Consider the following 19,581-nt stretch of genomic DNA (forward strand, 5'->3'; position numbering starts at 1 on the left):
AGGGGGAATTCTACGTCTACCGTGTCATCGCCTTCCGACCGGTTGGCCCAGAGCCGAGCATCCTTACGAGCATCCTCAGCCGACTTTCTGAGGAGAGAGATATTCGCGACGTGGGATCCCAAGCGAGGACACAGGTTAGCTGCGAAACTTTGCCATATGCCTGTGATATCGGGGTGGGTTTCGGAGAGGAATTTCTCCCATGGTACGAACAAGGCTAGATGGAGAACCGAATTCCTACACAGACTATCAGGGCAGCTTCGGGGGCGAGTGAACCAGGCAGGGAAAGATACCGTTTGAAGTACACTGGGTGGTCGTCCATGTGATCGTCGCTGATGAACCCTTGAAAGACTGGCACTGCGTATCCGGCGGGCTGACGAAGCTTTTGAATCCATTCGTGACATTCCGGGGGCCCCTGTAGCGCAATATGGACTTCATCCTCATCTCGACCACGACGGCGCTCCACGATGATCGTGGACATATAGTCGTAGAGGCACGTATCTCTCAGAACTGGGCCGCGATAAGCATAGGCGTCCAGGTACAGCAAGGTCCGGCCGTTTTGCCGAAACTGCACTGTTTCCGATGGCTCTTCGGCGTCGATTTGCGTACAAGCCTGGCGACGGAGGTGTGGCCAGCGTCGGAAGATGGTCCAGTAAAGTGCTGTCAGGTTGATGTAGGACCAGTTTGGTACGTTAGTAAAGTCTGTTTGATAGCCGAGCAGAAAGTAGCAGACCTCTACGGCCGAAAGCTGCCTCTCAGAGAAAATTCGGTTCGCTGCCCTCATCAAAAACTGGCGGCTCTCATTCACCACGTCCTGGCGCTGGGCATCTTGCTCGGAAAGACTTGGCCCCCTCAGCGACGCGGATTCACGGAGCTGCCGAAGAACATCAGATGCAAAGACGAGGCGTTTCCACATGGGCGTGTCTAATTTGGTGGCATAATTTGTGATGTAGAATACCATGGCCAATCCCTTCGTCTTAGTCAAGATCATAGAGAGGTCATGATTGTGGCGGAGGCCGACCGCCATTGCTTTGTTGTACCGGTTGACGAGCGCATGGTTCCGCCTCATGCTGAGCAGACCGTCCTCCGTGAACCCGGTGTTCTCGACGAGCTTCCAAGGGGCTTTGAACCGACAAGCCGTCGTTCTGTGTTGACCTGCGCCCTCTATAGCGAGTGCTTTCAGAGAATACTTGATACAGGTGTACGTATGCGAGTGCACCTGGCAACAGTAGGCAATGAAGTTGGACTCGTTGTCGAAAGCCCCTGAGAGAGTCACAGTGTTGTTCATGATCTCGTCAATCGGGTCGATTGGCTTTCTCTCCTTGCGGACGGCCCTTCCAGCTTCCTCATCCAGACATTCGTTAAATACAGAGTCCAGATAGCGAACCACTTGAGCACGGTATTCTCCCTCCTCATTTTTCGTCATATCGTCGATCAAGGAAGGCAACTCCATATTACCCTCCAACCAGAGTAGACCATGCAGATGGAGACTACCTCGGTCGTTCGTCTCAACGGTTGCGTAGTAATGGCTAATCTTCCCGTAAACTGATTCCTGGCCTGTCTTGACATATTTCTCAAAGAACAAGGAGACCTCTCGATGGAAGAAGATGGCAGCGCTGACCGGATCCATAATGCTAAGAGAAATTCTATCATATCTCCCACGGAGATCAATCAGAAGCTCCTTGGCTGCATCGCGATCATGAAGTCTGTGAATGGAGAGTTTCAACTTGACCGGATTGTTGATATCATTGGGATTGACAGTAATCCAGATGGCAGGTATACCTGTCCAGATGTTCAATGACTGTATCTTCCTCCGCATCAAGAGCCGGGTTTCGTTGGAGAGCGGCTGCGCGTGGCCAAATATGGACAGTTCGTGGAGCAAGAACAAGATATCCGGATCGGTCGTGGTCTTGGTGTCCTGCATTTCCTCCTGTGCTATTTTCAAGCGGTCCATCGTCAGGCGTCTACAGACCCGGTCCAGTCTGTCGAAGGAGCCCTTTACCAGACGGACCATGCTGATTCTTCGGTTCGTGGATCGCAGGAGGATATTGAAGACCAAGAAACAAAAGATTGGGTGGACGGCAAACCGGCCCCCGTGTCGCTGCAACACGTACTTGGTCCAGTAGTTGAGCGAATGGTTGGTGCCACTCTGTGCGGAGCCCAAGGCGCCACGTGGATCGCCGTCTGGCAGACTGGGGCCCTTCGGGCCGCCCCTGCCCCAGGGGAAAAGTTTCGGAAAGGTTCGCGGGAAGAAATCCTCGTGTAGGCTGTCAGCGAAATCCGCGCCACGCTCGACCCGGATGAATGGCTGGTCACCCGCCGTATGGACCATCATACCGACGGGTTCGGCGTCATCATCGTGTCCGCCCGGACTCGTCCGCAAAGCCTCAGCTAAGAAGGACAGCTTGTCAGCCTCAGCGAATGTAGCAGGTCCGTCTAGAGGAAACATGCCGGACGCCGAGGTCTCGCACAGGGTATCATCGCCGTGGTCAACACTCCCTGGGTCAGGGGCAGATGTAAGTAGATCCTCAGGCGATTGGTGGGACTGTTCCACCAACTCGCTGTCGCCCGGTGGTGAGGCATCGTCGCTGGCATCTGGTTGCATGGAGGCGAGAAGCTCTTTAATGCTAGCGAAACCGGTCCCCTCTAATCCGCGATCAACATTTGGGACGATGGGGTCTGTGTGTGTCTTTTCCACGGCTGAGGGTTCCTCTCTTCGCATGCGCTCCATGAGAACGGCGGGAACGGCCGAGCCCTCGGCATACTGCCAGCCATGTATCTCATCCAGGTTAATCTCGATACCCCTATAGAGGGGATTGTTCTTCTGTAGCCACAAGAGAGCAGCAGTCACCCGAGACTTTCGCACCTGAAGAAGGGACCCCACTTCCGCCTGATTGGGTCTCTTGGCACCACTCCAAGAGACATGGATGTTCTCGATCGTCCGAAGAAGCGGGTGAGGCAGCACTGTGGTGACCAAGTCGTCTACGTTATTCGGAAACACGACAATGTGGCCCTTGATGTGCTTCCTGTAACTCGCACTCGACGGCGTCTTGTTATCAACAGTGAACTTCGTGATATAGCCAAAGGGGGCCTGGAGAGCGATCAGCCTCTCCTCGAGAGGAGAGAGGCCGTCGAGTTCTTTGGGATAACGATGCTCGCATCCTATATTCATGTTGTTGACGGAGCATGCCTTTGGCAGCTTCCCACGGTCGAAGCTACCGCGGCATTCGAGGCAAACATCGACCTGAGCGTCACCTGTCAGTGGCAGACACTTTTGGCACTCTTGAAGAGCCACTGTGGCTCGTAGGAGCGAGGAGGGCAAGTCCCTCCTCCACTGGATGGTAGTCATGTTGGCTGGCGCGCATTTTCTGTAACAGAAGGTGCAATGGGAAATAGGCAGTGTCCTCTCGTCTGCAAAAGCTGCATGGAACGATCTCGAAGTCTCGACTTGAAGGGCGAGCGGGACTTCCTTACACCAGGATCTCCTTAGCGATACGTCTTCCTTCACGCGAAAGCAGGAGTCCCGGTGTTGAAGAATTGTGTCAAGAGACAGTTGCTGATGTTGAGTAACCTCGTGCAGTAGTTTCGGCCTCTTCCGGCGGCTTCGGTCTCGGTCCGAGGGTGTCGGGGCCGGAAGTACGTCTTGCTGTATGCTATGCCGCTTGAGGGAAGGCGGTGTCCGGAGAGGAGAGGCTGGCTCAGGAGTCGTCGGTCCGGTAGCAACCCGCGTATGGACCCATTCACTGCGCCTGCGAGCCTGGTGGGGCCGATAGGGTCCGGGTCCACCGGTCCGACGTTCGGCGCGTCTACGGTCCAGGTCGTCCGATACACGGATGATTTCCTCGAGGGGCATTCTGAGCTTCGTGTTTCGGAGCTCCGACTCCATGACCCGCTGCGGCCGGGTGGTCCGCCGGGTGCGAGCCGTTGTATCAGTGTGCTGCCGATCTAGCCTCTCCAGAGTTTGGCGGACATCTTCTATCGGAAGGGGAGTTCGTCCTGGTGGAGGCATGATCCGAGTAAAAGTAACACGGACTATTATGTAGAAAGGATGAGACCTTGGATGTAAAAAGAGGAAACACCACCCTCAATCGACGCAGAGGTCGAGAGGGCGAAATAAGGCATTTGCCATCCCATCAATAGACTTTGAGAGAGAGGAGCAGAGACCTGAAGGAAGGGACTAACCCGCTGCGCAGCGGTAGTTTAGGTCCACGGAGTAGAAGCTTTGAAGCTTTCCGTAGGTGGCAACTTCGGAGAGGGTGCCAGAGGGGCGCTTCAAGATTACAACCACTCGAACCATGCGACAGAAATATCGCATGACGTTCAGACCGTCAATAACCGGCATGGAGGTTGCGCTCAAAGATGTTACGCTTGGCAGGTGACCGCATCTCGTAGTCAGCGGCGTCCAGCTGGCGCCAACAGTGTTGGTGTGAGTGGCATAATAAAAAGCAATATACAGAAGGGCTGACGGGCGATGGCATCATGAATCGCTCGAGACCAGAGAAAATTGTGCGGGGTGAAGGTTTTTGGAGCAGACCCTGGACAAAGTTCGGAACTGTTTTCCCGTCGGAATGTGGGGACCATTTGCGTATAAGAAGTCGAGCTCATCTCACGAAAGATCCAGAGATGATTCTGACAGACTACTTTCTCATCAAAACACTGTTGCGTGCCATGCAAGATTCAATCCCTGATGCCTCAAGGTCTAGGTTCCAGTAACGGGCAATCAAGGGCCCGTTTGTCGGGAGCGGCGCCAGGGCAGCCAGCTCTAAGCCCCCTGGGAGTGCAATTCTTCTCCAGCCTCGAAGGCTTAGAGATAGCTTCATCCACCGACCGGCAGCTTATCCGAGGGCACAATCTGATCGGTGCGGTCCGGCTGCAATTCGTCAAGGCGAGCTTCTTTGACGGAGGAGCAGGGGAGCACGGAGAGGTGCTCGATGAGATCGATGGAATCGACGTGCCACTCTCCATGCACGTGTACCCCTTCCCCCAAGCAGATGAGTGGGAAAACCAGTGGTTCTTCTTCGACATCCAGCTCCATCCGTATCAGCTACATTTCCGCCGTAGAGTCGAGGACGGTGAGGAGTCCATTATTGGAGGATGGGAAGACTCATATGCCAAGTTGGCCCAGGTTCGTGGACAGATGTGTGTTCAAGCGTATGTCGATGCCCTGTTTGAAAGCACCAATGTAGCAGAGACACAGGCCCATAAGTCAGAGGTCAGAATACTAACCGACACATCTTTTTAGCATCTCGATAAGGCCTCTCAGGCTTGCCAATGACTGCCTCCCGACCATAGCACCGCGCGCTACCTTCCACGGACCTGTCGACACCACGGCGTTCCGTTTCAAGGCTGGATCGTTGAGTAACAATCAGCTAAAATGCTGCGGCTTCATCCAATGCAGCACCTATCTCGTACCACCCCGTGACAAGGACCCGACATTCAGAGGCGGCCAGATGTTTCACATTCTAGCATACATGCCACACGATCAACAGCCCTGGAAAAGCCGGGTCGATTGGATGAAGGGCTTGCCTGAGGGCGGATTCGCATCTGGGAAGTGGATGTACGGAAGAGGCAGCATCGTTGGTGTCCTGAACCCGGCACTGTTACAGGAGGAGCTTCAACCTGGGCAAGATATCCTAGTTGTGCTCGTAGATGAGTTCAGCTTCACATCGAAGGCGACGCTCGAGGGCGCTACTGTGATGAGGAAGGCGTCCTCTCCACAGAAAGCAAAAGTCGACCTGGCAAAAAGACGAAACCCTTTCAGCAGCAGTCCGGACAACTCGCCACCCAAGCGCGCAAAAGATCCTTCTTCGACCAGGGGCATGAATGGTACAGGGAAAGAAATCAGGGACGGTGCATATATGCCTGTCGACCTGCGGCTCCAACAGGAACTAGCGGGCCATGAGAGGGATTCAATCTTGGTAGCAGGTTAGCATTCGACATGTCACCGCAAAGCGTTTTGCGGAGTAGAGCTAAGCACCAGACTAATACAGAAACGGAGACTTCACAGAGTCCGAGCCAATGAGACAAGATACATTCGCACCACCAGCCGAACGGGAAGGGCAACTCATGAAGCTACCACCGGAGGGCACCACGTACTCTTCTTTTCACGAAATGAGACAAGAGCTCGTTGAGTTCGCCAGATCACAAAGCTACGGTATTCGTATCTGTCGATCATTCCAAAAATTCTCAAGAATCACAGGAGACCCGGTCGCGAAGAAGAGAATGGTTTGGCAGTGTAACCGTGGAGGGAAGGGAGACTGTCCATTTTCATTCAACGCCGTGGAGGTCAAAATAGGAAGCGACCGGTGGGAAATAAGATATAAGAAGAACGAAAGCCAGCATGTTCATAACCATGGACCAAGCGGTGGATTTGTCATATGCCCTGAGCGAAAAGTGCGGAAATGATGCACGAAGAATTGACTCCTGTAAGACCATGATTTGGTGTCGGCATGAAAATCACAGCTCTTGTCCTCAATCGCTGGTTTTTTTTCTCTTTCTTTATGTGTCACATGACCAGGTTCAAGTAGACGTATCAAGTAACGGGTCCTTGGTTAGCAAAAAAGGAAGAAAAAAAAATCGGCAAACGTCACTAAGAATGTCGTAGGACAAACCAATGTCTTGCTGACTCGATTACCCTGTATCTCTTTAAGTGGCAGAAGGCAACAAAACGGTCAAGACAGGGATATCAGGCCAATTAGATGAATTAATTCAGCCAATACAGGATCAGCTTGTATACAAAAGACCAATAACCAATAAGAATAAGTATAAAAAGCTAATAGCCAGTTAAAGTCAGGAAAAAAAGAGGCTATACTCTTATAGAAGTAGCTAAGCTACAAAGAAGTACAGGCTCTAATAGCTGCCTTTACATATAAAGCCTTTGTAGCCTTCTGGTACGTGGGGTCAAGTGGGTCAAGTGACCTTTTGTTGCCTTGTGCCACTCAAAGAAGAGATACACATCCAGCTGGGGCCCCAGTGTTTTCCCCCAGGTTTTTTTTTTTTTTTTTTTTTCGGTGGTTGTTGCTGTTTGATTCCTGTGGCGCGAAGGTGATTGTGGCGCAGAAATTGTGGTGAAGCTGGCTAGCACGGACCACTCCGCGATCCGTGCTCGGGTAAGCAGGGCGAGGAAGAAAGAACCTTTTCGTTCCTCAAAGGCATAATTTTTTCCGCTATCGGATTACCTCACGCCTTCTTGTTCCACTGCCTCAAGTAGTTTAACGAGTCCCATTTACCAGCTATTTCAATGAACCACTGGCCTGAGGTGAAATAGCCACGACATATCTGAGTTCCAAATTTACTCCAAATCCTACTAGAGCTAGCGCTGTACCACAATACAGCTTTCTTCATCTTCCACGGCCGAGTACAAGGCTTGTTCATCGATACCCTGCTGGGCTATTTCCCAAAGCTCACTCATGCCTCTTCTGCTTGTGAACAGCCGCCCGTTCTCAGTCTCTCGAGATACTTTTGCTTCGATGCGACCAGTCTCTGCTTTGCCCCAGTCTAAATAAGCCTTCATCTCTTCTTTGGTCCATTCTCTTAGGCTCGTTGAGGTGGCGCAGCACCTCCGCATCTGCTCACAATCAAGACACCAGCTGTAGCTTGCTTTTAGATATCCTATAGGTAGGCCCATTGCTCTTCTATACTGGCGGTTACCTAGTGAGGTTCTCGGTGGCTGGGCCTTATACCAATCATCTCTTGACGGGACGTATCTCTGGTGGCGTTGTTGAATCTGGAACTGGATCTTGCAAGGGTGATGATACCGACGATCCGATAGCGGAGAAAACTATACCAAATATGGAAACTGGGACGGGACCCGTCCAATTTTAGAAGGACGGGTACCCGTCCGCCTATTGACCGCCGATGTCAATACCAGTGGTAATTGGTACAGTAGGCTACTCAATCCCTGGCCTCACTGCCAAGTCTTTGCGCTGTACAGTCATCGCAATAGCAATCGCATCGAATTGCCAGTAAAATGCTTTAAACTAATCGACCCATGACCTTGCGCAATGACTTAATGGAGCAAGATATCCGGTGAAATATATTGGGGTCGGTAGGATGATATTAAAACTTATAGGGTTGTCGCAAAGTCAAATTGGTCAAGAGACTGAGGGAGCCGTGAAGTAGAGCGAAGGAGCAGGCAAGTTAGGACCTTTGAAGTTTACAAGACCGCTAGTGAAGAAGTAGATGATGACTTTTTCAAGGATTCTGTTAAGAATATGAAATTCATTAGAAGGTTAAATGGCGTCGCGGTCACGAATGTTTGGCGCTGTCCCCTTCAGCAATACTGGGAATATCCACAGTAACGCCCACTTCATTAGCGAAGAATAATGCCGGCGGCTAATTAGCCGACTGGGAGCTAAGCCAAAACAGAATTGCCCGCCAATTATAGAGCGGTACGGTGTGCTGACTAACTGGTCGCTGGGACAACACAATCACTGAACAACAACCCCGCTTCCCAACTTAATCGCCAACGCTCAATTACGCATCTCTCCATGAACATTGCAATTGTAATACCACTACTCACCCTCACTCGATTTGTATGGTCGCAAAACCTCAGTCTTTATGAGCGATCTCGAACACGCATCGCTGGATGCATTCATCCATAGCTGGCTCAACACGCTCACCAACCCATTATCGCAATATTGCCAAGCTGAAGTTCAAGGGTCGTTTTGTGACAAGCGAAAACGCGATTTCAATAAAATGCCGACACCTCCACATTTTGCATCTACGCCGACTCGCGTGGGCTCACCTGCTAAAAGAGCGCGTATGGATGACGCGACTGATGACCCATCTGTCCACCAATATACCACTCATCTACCAGGTGACAACCCATTCGACACCGACAAAACGCCCAATGCTTCGGTCCGAGGTAGAACTATTCCTCTGTATAGTTTACCTCCTCGACGAAATACACAAACTCCCAGCCAATCATCCACCAATGCATCTTCGCACCGATCTCCATCACGAGCATCAAGCAACAGATCCGGAAGTCCTGTCAAACAATCCACCCTCGAGCTTCTCAAAAAACCCATCCGCTATACCGCCATTGAAGACGATCCAACTGAGCAGCTTCCTGACGATATCGCCTCTCTTTTTGATGACATCAACAGTATCACTGTGCATAAAGAGAACTTTCTCCCTAGTTCCCTTTATTCAGAGTTGGAAGCGCTTCATCGTAAGGGTACGATCAGACGTGGTTGGTATTTTGAGGTCGGTGATGATGCAGACAAAAAATCTCAGTACAAGACTGAGTTCATTGCGCTGTGTGATCTTGAAGACGCTGCCAAGACTGTTAGCGATCAGGAGGCTTGTGAAGCAACGTGGAATCTTGAGGTTCACGCTCCGCTGCTCAAGCTGGCTTTCAATGCCTTCCCCTCGATTCATCGACATCTTCTCACTTCAGCACGCATCAGCAAACCGTTTCTACCCGAAATGCGAATTGATACGCTGTATGATTACTCGCGTCCCAAGATGATAGATCTGGGCGTTCGCATATGTCCACCGCCACACCTCTCAGAAATCATCCACAAACAAATCCTTGGCTTACCAGATAGAGAACGCTGTCTCAATCAGACTGTCTATCGGCCAGTCAGAAACGATCCCATTGCTATGGTCATTGAAACCAAGATCGCAAGAGGAGACTTGGAAGAGGCGAGACTACAGTTGGGGATCTGGGTCGCGTCATGGCATCAGCGCATGAAGATGCTTATTGGAACATCCTCAGATAAGCCCTTGGTGACGCTGCCTTTGATTATTGTCATGGAGCACAAGTGGCGCTTGCTGTTTGCCTGCGATAAGAAGGATCAAATAGTAAGTGAACTCCTTCCATCAACACTTGTTGCCGTCGATATACTGATAGAATTGTGCTAATATCAACTAACTATAGGTGATTCTTCAAGACTTGGAAATTGGCAGCACAGATAATCTCATCGGACTGTACACTATTGTAGCAACTTTGCGAGTAATAGGCGCATGGATGCAGGACACATATATATCGTGGCTTGAAGAAACGTTTAGGCTCCTGAGTTCTTCAGATACGGCCTAGAGAAAGAGAGACTGAACTTTAGGACAAAAATAAATAGCACCTTTTGAATTAATTCACCCAGATTTCCGATTCTTATATTTCCAGACTTCAGTTGACTTCGCACAAGGTCTACGAGGGCTATTTTATTTACTTGAAATGGAATGAATAAATGTGATCAAGACTGCTAGTCCTCCCTTCCCTATCCTCTTCGCCATCCACCTGATTAGCATCAGCTTCTTTCGAGCACCGATCACAGTATTCTGCCCGCATATCCCGACAACAAAGCCCAACCCCATCAAAAAAGCGGCCAAGCACTAAGCGCCGACAGCCCTCGTCCTCTATAAACGACCCAACTCCCTCCCGGTTCATGTGATCGATATCACTGCCGAACTCATCTCCCCAACCCGCCTTTCCGTCCGTCACAATCACTGAGTCTACAACCTCGCCTCTCTGTCGACCGCCTCTGCCTGTCTGCTGAACAAAGGCGACCAAACCAAACGGCGGGCCTGCATGAATTACCCCGATGATGCCCCTGATGTCGACTCCAGTCCCTAGTCTAGTCGTTGCCGCGATCTAGCGCTGACCGTCCAGCCTATCGACCCAGTCTTGCAGCGCGCCAGCTCGAGCTTCCCGGGTTAACTTGCTGTGATACGCTTTGCAGCTAACCAGCGCAGCTATTGCCTCGCACTGCTTAATCGAGCGGCAGTATATCACGCCGCGTTGTGCTGTCTCCATTTGCCCCTAAATCGCCTTCAACGTCGCCGTGTCGGACTCACCACATCTTCGAATGTCGATCAGCATGGTGGTTTCATCGGCTTTGGCTTGGTTGCGTACAACCTCCGAGTTGTCACAGTCGACCTCGTCGTATCCGAACACCGAATTGACATCTTCGTCTTCGTCATCACATAGGCTTCTTCTTCACCTTGCTCATCGTCAAAATCCTTGGATTGCGATGCATCGAATGAAATGAATTCGTCCTGCAGCGGCTGATACTCAGGGCGCGCAGAAACCTCATCCGTGGCTTCGCCGATGTCACTAATTCCCGGTATCACAGGCCAGGATCCTCTGGTCTAGTCGAACAATTTCCAGACCTTGGGCTCCTAAATGACTTGAAGTTGAGAGGATAGATCTTTGCTCAACTGGAACCTCACACACTCTCTCCTGACTCTAGCCGTCATCATATGCGTTCGAAAGGCAAAGGCCAAGAGCCGTTTCTGAACATTCCGGTACTTTCTTTCGGTACTTTTCTCCGCCACCAGACTGAACGGTCTTTCGTGGAAATGGTGAAGTCTCGTGCTGTTTAGCCAGCATAGAAGGAAACGACTGGTCGGACAGATCGTGTTCTCGCACCGATCTACCACGATGTCTAATGCCCCTAGATGTAAGATATCTTCTGCTCAACTTCACTCGAGCTTATTATATCAGGGTAACTTTCTGGGGTTCCCTGTCCTAAGAAGCAGTCTATCACCAAGGCGCGCCGGTCAGGTAGTCGGGTCGATGCTCGCAAGATATCGTATAGCTATAGTCTCCCTTTTCTAGCTACCTCTAGCTATACCTATCTCTTAGGTCTCTAGCTATATACCTTCCTTTCCCTTCTCTTATATCTCTTATATTTCTTATACCTCTTATACCTCTCTACTCAGCCTTTTACTCTACTTTAGTTAGAGGAAAATGCCAGGGCAGACTAGCTTAGATAGTTTAATACTAACCCTATCCTAACCCTTCCTTATGTAGCGAGCTTTTTGTCAAGCTTTGATCAAATAATTTTTACAAACTCTCATAACTCATGCTACAGAGTAGCAAAAAGCATGGGACAAGCCCGAACTAAATTGCAAGAGTCGCTTCTACGTTGAGCTCCATTTTCGTGTTGTATCTACAAAAATTTGTTCTCCGAACAACCAGTCATCCCGACCCCCAACATTGCCATATGATAAAAAAAGCGGAAAGAATGAAGATTTGCTAGATAGCTTTAAGCTAACCAAAATTCTTCTACTCGTAGTCCCGAATTCGTACAGAAACCTTGCCAATCTTCAGCCCTTATCTTAATTATCAATATGCCGCCCCGTACCAGATTGCCGTCCTCCCAATGTAATATTAAGAGGCTGCAAACTACGCTCTGCTATAGCTGTAACGTATGCTCTTTTGTGCGATGGCATTCCAGAAGCAAAAACCTGTCCTTTCTTGGTTCCTCACCGTTGTCTCCAAATTTATCACAGCACTCATCCACATACCATTCCGATTCGTAAATGGGTTTGGTAGAGTTGTCTAATATACGCCAGTCGAACTCAGGCGTGAATTTAGTATAGCCTTGTTGACAAATCCAGCACTGGACCCAGCTAACAGAAGTTCGGCACGGCAGTTCCAGAACTATTCCCCTGACCTTTAACTTAGTACCCTCTTTCATCTCGTGGTGAAACGTGCAGTCACCGATCAGACATTTGGCCTTGGGCGCACGGAAGCTTCTAATAGCTAACCTTCTGGGTGAAGGTTTGCGGTGAATATGGTACCTCTTGCGGGGTTGCCACATTCTGTGGGCATTTTGCAGATTATCGAACAATATCTGCCCTTTTACCGTCTCGATCTTGAGCGGCGGTTTCAAATCGACCATCTCTCTTGGTTCGTCCTCCACCTCCGCAACCGGATGGGGGAAGTGCACCTCAGATTTCAAATGCCACCCTATCCAGCTCCAACTAGGAAACGTTGTTTCACACTTTCGCCGAGCTGGGGCATCAGGTTTGCCGAAACACACAGGGCATGCGTCAGGATCAGAGGCGTTTCTTCCCTGTCTCCATAAAAGAGACTGAGGGAAATTGTCTTTCGGTAAACCATGACAGAAACCGGTTGGAAATGCAAGCTGCTCAAGGCGCTGTAGCAATGCCGAAAACGCTACCAAGATGTCTTGGGAGTGTGTCAGCTGACGCTTGCAGTAGAGATTTACTAAACGCTCATATTCAAACAGCTTATTATTTCGAAGTTCCTTCTTGGTTGGGAAATGGAGGTCGATCTTCGGAGGATTCTTAACCTCGTCGTTCATGTCATATGACAAAGGCTTCGTGCTCCCACCGAAAGTTTTCTCATCATCAAGGGCCTCGCAGCAAAGCATGGAGTTGCAGCTGTAGTAGACCTGATGTTTGGTAAATAACACAAGTCTTTGAGATAGCAAAGCTTCCTGATAAGTCCAACCACGTTGTATCCACGGCGACACTGCCATTTGCTGTTCAAAACTGGGTAATTTCTGGAGCATGATGTTTCCATTCCCGAACTCGATTCTGAGCTGATGACTTCGTTGTGATTCCGGGCGGACCCTGGACAGCCCACTGTTGCTATCGTTGCTGTCCGCAGCAACGATTGTTGCCCAAGCTCCACCATATATAGAAGCCATATAACCCAGTTGCTCATTCTTCTTGATCTTTTTGTCTTGGTTGATGCAAACTTGATCAACCCATAAGTATCTCTGGCGCAGGTCTTTAGTAACAATTATACTGTCTTGGACTGTTTGTGGAAGCCTTTCAATAGCTATGGGACCGGGTCCAGTAACCTGGTAATTAGCTTCAAAGCTCCCCCATACATAACTCAGAGCTAAATAATGAATCAATTTTCCGGCATCACTCGGGTAACATACTAAGGCCTCCTCCTCTACATCAATAAGAAAAATGTTTTTCAGACACGGAGAATATTTTCTCTGACATGAAAGATGCTCCTTATGGCAGTTTTCCAACCACGCCAAGACTACCGCGTAGTTGGGGGTTTTCTGGACAATTCGGACAGTCCCCGAAGCATCTTCAGCAAGCCCTTTTCCAAATGTGTCTTGAAGCATAGGTCGGGAGCCAGGTTTGCAATCAAGTCGGCCGACTTCTTGCGAACTCAGCATACAAGTCCAGTGCGAGTTGCGTAATAAGGAATTCGGATCCGCCCAGGCGGGGTCTTCATTGAATATTCTTGCGGGTTGGATACTCCGATGAAGTCGGCACGAGGCCCAACAACTCGGACAAGATGAGGGATCAATTGAGTTTTGAGAGTCAAAGAACACCCGTTGCGCTATAAGATTCGAGGATTCATTCAATAGTTCCTCGCCCAAGACATTTCGAATGCCGAGTTCGGCACATCTTTGGCATTCGTCTTCAGTGGGCGATGGTAGAAAACCGGCCATGAGACACACAATGAAAATGGACCAGTGAATATGAACAGAGATATGGCTGCGAAAAGCCATATGAAAGCAGGGTATAGGACGTTGCTTCGCTCTATGAGGGAGTATAAGATATTAATAGAGTTCCTGTTCTAGCCCGGACTCATACGCTTTTTCTCACTGTCTGCCTCTCCTCATGCCTTATGCATGTCAGCTGCAGGAGGCCTCGCATGACGTAAATACACCCTATGGTAAATGACGCTGAGGCTATTTAACGCTCAAACATCCTTGACGGCGCGGCGCACCCTCCGATCAATCATTACTCATATTTGAAGGGGGTCATACACGTAATCCCCAACCAGAGCCGACGTAAATTGACTAAATCTAACGTGAGCACTGAGTTCGCGACTGGATGACCAGCGCTCCCCACATGTCAACTCAATCAATCAAACACTGCAATCAAATCAAATCATCCCATTATCCAAGTTGAAATGATTGGTATACTACTACTTGCCTCTGAAATCTTGATATGTCCTTACTAGAGGTTGCCTGACTACTGTCCTACCCTAAACCATACAAGCCAAGTTAAGTGATACATCATTTTTTTTCTCTAAAGCCAGCGCTTTCTTTGGAAAGATCTGTCCTCGTTATTAGACGAGCACGACCCGGGACGCACTCGCATCCTTCCTCCCCTCTTTTACCCTTATACATTTCCCTTTTCTTACCTTTCTCTCTTACCTGTTCTCGGCCAGATGAAGGGCGCTAGCACGCCCTCTATCTGACCGTGACCACTTGAAGGCAGCCCTGAGGCTACCGCGCCCAGAGGCTCACGATCGCCTAACAACGGGCTTACCTTGCGGCTGTCGTTCATCAGCCACGCCTGATCATCCCGCTGACGGGTAACAGGCTCGATAAGATGCGCCATTTGTGCCGTTGATATGCTGGATAGTGTGTGGTCTATCGACGCGTCTGCAGAATTGGATTTCGAGAGGAAGTCATAGTATTCTGTAATTAGTGTGTAGATAGGTCCCAATTTCTCTAGCTCAGCACGTCCTGTGCCCCAGTAGGGGACTTTCGGGGCCTACGGCCCCCCGGACGAAAAATATACATAACATAACATAACATAATGATAACGTGTTTTATAAGCGAGTGACCCATATAAGCGAGTGACCCAAAAATCCCTCAACTTACATTATCATCATTCAATTCAATATCTTTCAACAACCCGATATGCCACAGCCTTCATATGAAGCTAGGATACTTCTTGCCCTTCAGGCCCTTCAAAATGACCCGAAATTAAGTATCCGAAAGGCGGCGACTGTATATCAGGTCAATCACCGCACCTTAGGTCGCCGCCGGAATGGCATTCATTCAAAGCGTGATATAACCACAAAATCACGGAACCTATCTGATCTAGAGGAACAGACGATAGTTCAATTTATCCTTGACCTAGATTCCCGAGGTTTCCCCCCTCGGCGCGATTTTGTGGAAAAAATGGCCAATTCTCTACTTGCCGATCGCGAGGCATTACCAGTCGGCAAGCTCTGGGTTCATAACTTTATCCAACGACAACCAGAGCTAAAGGCATGTCGATTTCGGAGATATGACTATAAGAGAGCTAAATGCGAAGATCCGACTATTATTCAGGGCTGGTTTCGCCTCGTAGAGAATACGATCGCGAAATACGGTATCCAATTAGCTGATATCTGGAACTTTGATGAGACCGGCTTTATGATGGGTATGATTGAGCCCGGAATGGTCGTCACAAGCTCAGAAAGGCGAGGGATACCAAAGAAGATACAGCCTGGAAATCGTGAATGGATTACTGTGATTCAAGCGGTCAATGCAGAAGGTCAATCGATCGCACCATTCATCATTGGTTCAGGCCAATATCATCTTGCCAATTGGTACCGAGAATGCAACCTCCCCGGCGATTGGGTCATTGCATTGAGCGAAAATGGATGGACCAATAACCAGCTAGGTCTTGACTGGCTACAGCACTTTGATCGATCAACAAAGGACCGATCAGTTGGTTCTTATCGTCTCTTAATCCTCGATGGTCATGAAAGCCACCACTCTATCGAATTCGAGAGATATTGTGAGGAGAATAAGATTATTACCCTCTGTATGCCTGCTCATGGCTCTCATCTACTCCAGCCTCTTGATGTAGGGTGCTTTGGGCCGCTGAAAAAGGCCTATGGGCGAGAAATAGAGCGTCTAATGGGATGCTCTATAAACCACATCACCAAGATCGAGTTCTTTCCTGCCTTTCATGCCGCCCACCGAGCTACTATTACAGAAAGTAATATCAAAGGAGGTTTTAGAGGAGCTGGGCTTGCTCCCTTTGACCCAGAAAATGTCATCTCAAAGCTTGATGTGCAATTACGGACCCCGACACCTCCCGCAGAGGTCACGATACCTTCAACCCCTTGGACTGCAAGGACCCCAAAGACACTACTAGAGGCCCAATCGCATTCTAAATATCTACAGGGAAGGGTTAGAAATCATAAGAGCAGCTCCCCAGAGTCAATTATTGAGGCTGTTAAGCATTTTGAGAAGGCAACAAGCGTCCTTATCCATAAGATAGTCCTACTAGAGGATAGGCTTCAACAAGTTGAACAAGAGAATCGGATAGTAAAGCGACGCCGGAGGGGGAAAAGGACTAGACTACAGAAAGGAGGGCCTTTGACTATAGAAGAGGCATCACAAGCAATTGATCAGATGGATGTTGATACGCAGGTAGCAGCCGAATCGTCGAGAAGTGGTGGTCGCGGAAGGTCAAAGGGACCGAGGGTTTCACATTGTAGCAAATGCGGCAGGGCCGGGCATAATACAAGGACCTGTCAGGAGGAAATTGAGGTTAATTTAGAAGAATATAGCGATTAGTTTTAATTGATCTGATAATTTGTGGTATTTTTATTGCCGATTTAATTGAGAAGGTTGAGATTTTTGGGTCACTCGCTTATATGGGTCACTCGCTTATAAAACACGTTACATCATTTTACAACTCTCCTGTAAAATCTTTTCTTATTACCCGCTGTTAGAGCGCTGCTAGGGCAAAAGGTTTTTGCAGGCCAAAATGGCAGCAAAGACAACTGTGGGGCCAACGGTGCTCTAACAGCTGCCTGGAGAAAGGGATTCAGAGAGTTGACCTTTCTCCGCGACATTTGCGGCATCCTGCCGCTCGACATTGGGGGTCATCGTACCCTCACCCCCACCTGCAGCTTTACGCTGCCTCGACCGACTTTTGCAGTATTTGCTGCCCGAACAACACTAGCAGCCGCCAGCTGCTCGACTTGTTTGGCCCTCTGGTCCCCTATCTCGACGCACGGGCTCTAAATGGCTCGCCACCGTTCTTGCAGCCCCGAAGCTGCATGACCGATCTCTGCAGTCGTATACTGCCCAGAGAATCTCTTCTTCTTTGCAGCCTCGGCTGCCGCCCGGAACACAAACCGGGCCTCGACGATTTGTCTCACTGGCTGAGACCACTAGACAAAACCGCTGGGTCGAAATGGTACAGAGCTTGCCTGGAGACTGCGGAAGGAGGCGGCTGTCTTCTCCCGCAGAACAGCGTTTTAGCCACCTTGGGCTTTTCTCCTGTGAGGGTTTTCCCCAAGGATGCACGGTTTCAGGTTGCAGCTACTAGTAATCTGAGAGCACATAGACTTCCTACCTTGGTGAATAGAAAGCTACCTGATCTATCTGTGCAGATATTTTTGGCCGGAGAGGGATATGCTCCCGCTGACGGGATGCTCTCTTGGAAGTAAAGCGCTTTTGTGCCGATGATATGCTGGATGAACTAGATGGAAGCGCTGCTGGACGGAATCTCTGCCAAGATCAACTGTATTGATGTCCAGTAGGATGTGCTTCAACGGAAACTACTGTAGGGCTGGCTAGAGCACCCAAGCGCTTACGACTACCAACGGCGCGTAATTCTTCCTCAAGCCTCACGAGAAGGACGGACAAACCGGCTTTTGTTCCAAGATCGACATTAACACCCTGGTTGCCAAGAGCCGCTCTCCAGAAAAGGATCACAGAAACCTTCCTGGCTAATTTTAACGACCAATGTGCAGGGTTAGGCTGCCTATGATACCGTTTGGCGGCAAGGCACATCGCCCTGATAGGTTATAGCACGGAGTTGGCGCTCAGCCTCAAGATACGCTGATAATCTTCACAGGGATATCGATCCGCTGAAAACTGTCAAGGGCAAGGATCACGACCATCGTGAATAACTTCATAGTTGCCATGAACTCTAAATCGCAGGTAGCATCCTGCTGCCTAGACGATCGGCAGACTGAACATGAATATAAGAGACCGACTCTCGTCGCTCCTTTAGATAGAAAATCAAGTGCTCATTTGGTCTTGGCTGTCCATCCGTACATGCGATAAAAACCTCAAACTTCATGCCCTTGGCACAATCCTGTCTAGTATTACTGACATTTGTGGGCAATGTTCAGCGATATTATTTAAAGGGGACGGCTGCACCCTCAACAATGTTTCCAGATCATCAATTCATTCATTCTCTGCTTCCATTGCTTTCATTCACCCCAAGATTACTTTTGATAAGTAAACCTCTTTCATTCTTTCTAGTCATATACACTCCTTGAAATTCCACCTCCAACATGTCTCGATTCCTCATTATCGGAACCGCTCTTTTGGCTTCCAACGTTGCCGCCCATGGCTACCTGAAAACATTCACCCTGGATGGTGTCGACTACGAGGGTTTCAGCCGCTGGAAACCTTCCCCCGACCCTAATGCCATTGGATGGAGTTTCAGTACCGAGGATGAGGGTCCTGAGATGGACATCTCGAGCCCCGACTTTGTCTGTCGTAGGGGTGCTGAGGCTTCAAAGAACTACGGCGAAATCGCAGCTGGCAGTACTGCTTCCATCTTCTGGACTTCTGACGACAAGGAGATCAACCTCAACGGCTGGGCCGAGTCTCACCGTGGTCCTGTCATCACCTACATTGCACCCTGTAACGGCGACTGCGCTTCAGTTGATAAGACACAGCTCAAGTGGACCAAGATTGCCGAAGAAGGCCTTGTCTCTGGGCCCCCCCATACTGAGGGTGTCTGGGCTACCGACAAGCTTCGTGAGAATGGCGGTGTAAACTCTGCGACTATCCCTTCCTCTATTGCCCCCGGAAAGTACGTCATTCGAAACGAGCTTATCGCACTTCACCGTGCCCATCTTTCCGAGCCCGAGTTCTATATGCAGTGTGGCAACATTGAGGTTACTGGCTCGGGTACTGACAACCTTTCTGGCTCTGGTGATGTTGCTTCTCAGCTTTACAGCACTTCTGATGAGCAAATCTTTGGGTTCTCTGTCTATGACAACCGTGGTGATAGCTGGAAGATCCCTGGCCCTGCTTTGTATAAGGGTGTCCAGGCTAAGCGATCCAAGATTGCGGTTAAGTACCACGTCTAAGACTGGTC

At 49.7% G+C, this 19,581-nt stretch overlaps 4 protein-coding genes across 4 annotated transcripts; 2 read left to right on the plus strand and 2 right to left on the minus strand.

Moving 5' to 3' along the window:
* The first annotated feature begins 8,467 nt into the window (after positions 1-8,467).
* Positions 8,468-10,109, plus strand: BKA55DRAFT_571441 (uncharacterized protein). Its single transcript, XM_046193069.1, has one exon. The coding sequence runs from the start codon at positions 8,557-8,559 to the stop codon at positions 9,862-9,864; it is 1,308 nt and encodes a 435-aa protein (XP_046047905.1). The 5' UTR covers positions 8,468-8,556; the 3' UTR covers positions 9,865-10,109.
* A 684-nt stretch (positions 10,110-10,793) lies between these two features.
* On the minus strand, positions 10,794-11,322 carry BKA55DRAFT_701968 (uncharacterized protein; the record flags this gene model as incomplete). Its single annotated transcript, XM_046200610.1, has 1 exon — positions 10,794-11,322. A coding segment is annotated over one exon (204 nt), but the record flags the coding sequence as incomplete, so codon positions are not given.
* Positions 11,323-12,010: 688 nt separating this feature from the next.
* Positions 12,011-14,283, minus strand: BKA55DRAFT_571442 (heterokaryon incompatibility protein-domain-containing protein). Its single transcript, XM_046193070.1, has one exon. The coding sequence runs from the start codon at positions 14,226-14,228 to the stop codon at positions 12,138-12,140; it is 2,091 nt and encodes a 696-aa protein (XP_046047907.1). The 5' UTR covers positions 14,229-14,283; the 3' UTR covers positions 12,011-12,137.
* A 4,483-nt stretch (positions 14,284-18,766) lies between these two features.
* Positions 18,767-19,573, plus strand: BKA55DRAFT_540646 (glycoside hydrolase; the record flags this gene model as incomplete). The annotated part of the gene is made up of 1 exon (XM_046190290.1): positions 18,767-19,573. The coding sequence occupies one exon, from the start codon at positions 18,767-18,769 to the stop codon at positions 19,571-19,573; it is 807 nt and encodes a 268-aa protein (XP_046047908.1).
* Between the last annotated feature and the right edge of the window lie 8 nt (positions 19,574-19,581).

Source organism: Fusarium redolens (assembly GCF_020744475.1).
Source record: "Fusarium redolens strain MPI-CAGE-AT-0023 chromosome Unknown BKA55scaffold_10, whole genome shotgun sequence".
Taxonomy (NCBI): domain Eukaryota; kingdom Fungi; phylum Ascomycota; class Sordariomycetes; order Hypocreales; family Nectriaceae; genus Fusarium; species Fusarium redolens.

Excerpts from the sequence above, each read along its gene's own strand:
- BKA55DRAFT_571441 (XM_046193069.1), top strand. The coding sequence starts at position 8,557 with ATGAGCGATCTCGAACACGCATCGCTGGATGCATTCATCCATAGCTGG.
- BKA55DRAFT_571442 (XM_046193070.1), bottom strand. The coding sequence starts at position 14,228 with ATGGCTTTTCGCAGCCATATCTCTGTTCATATTCACTGGTCCATTTTC.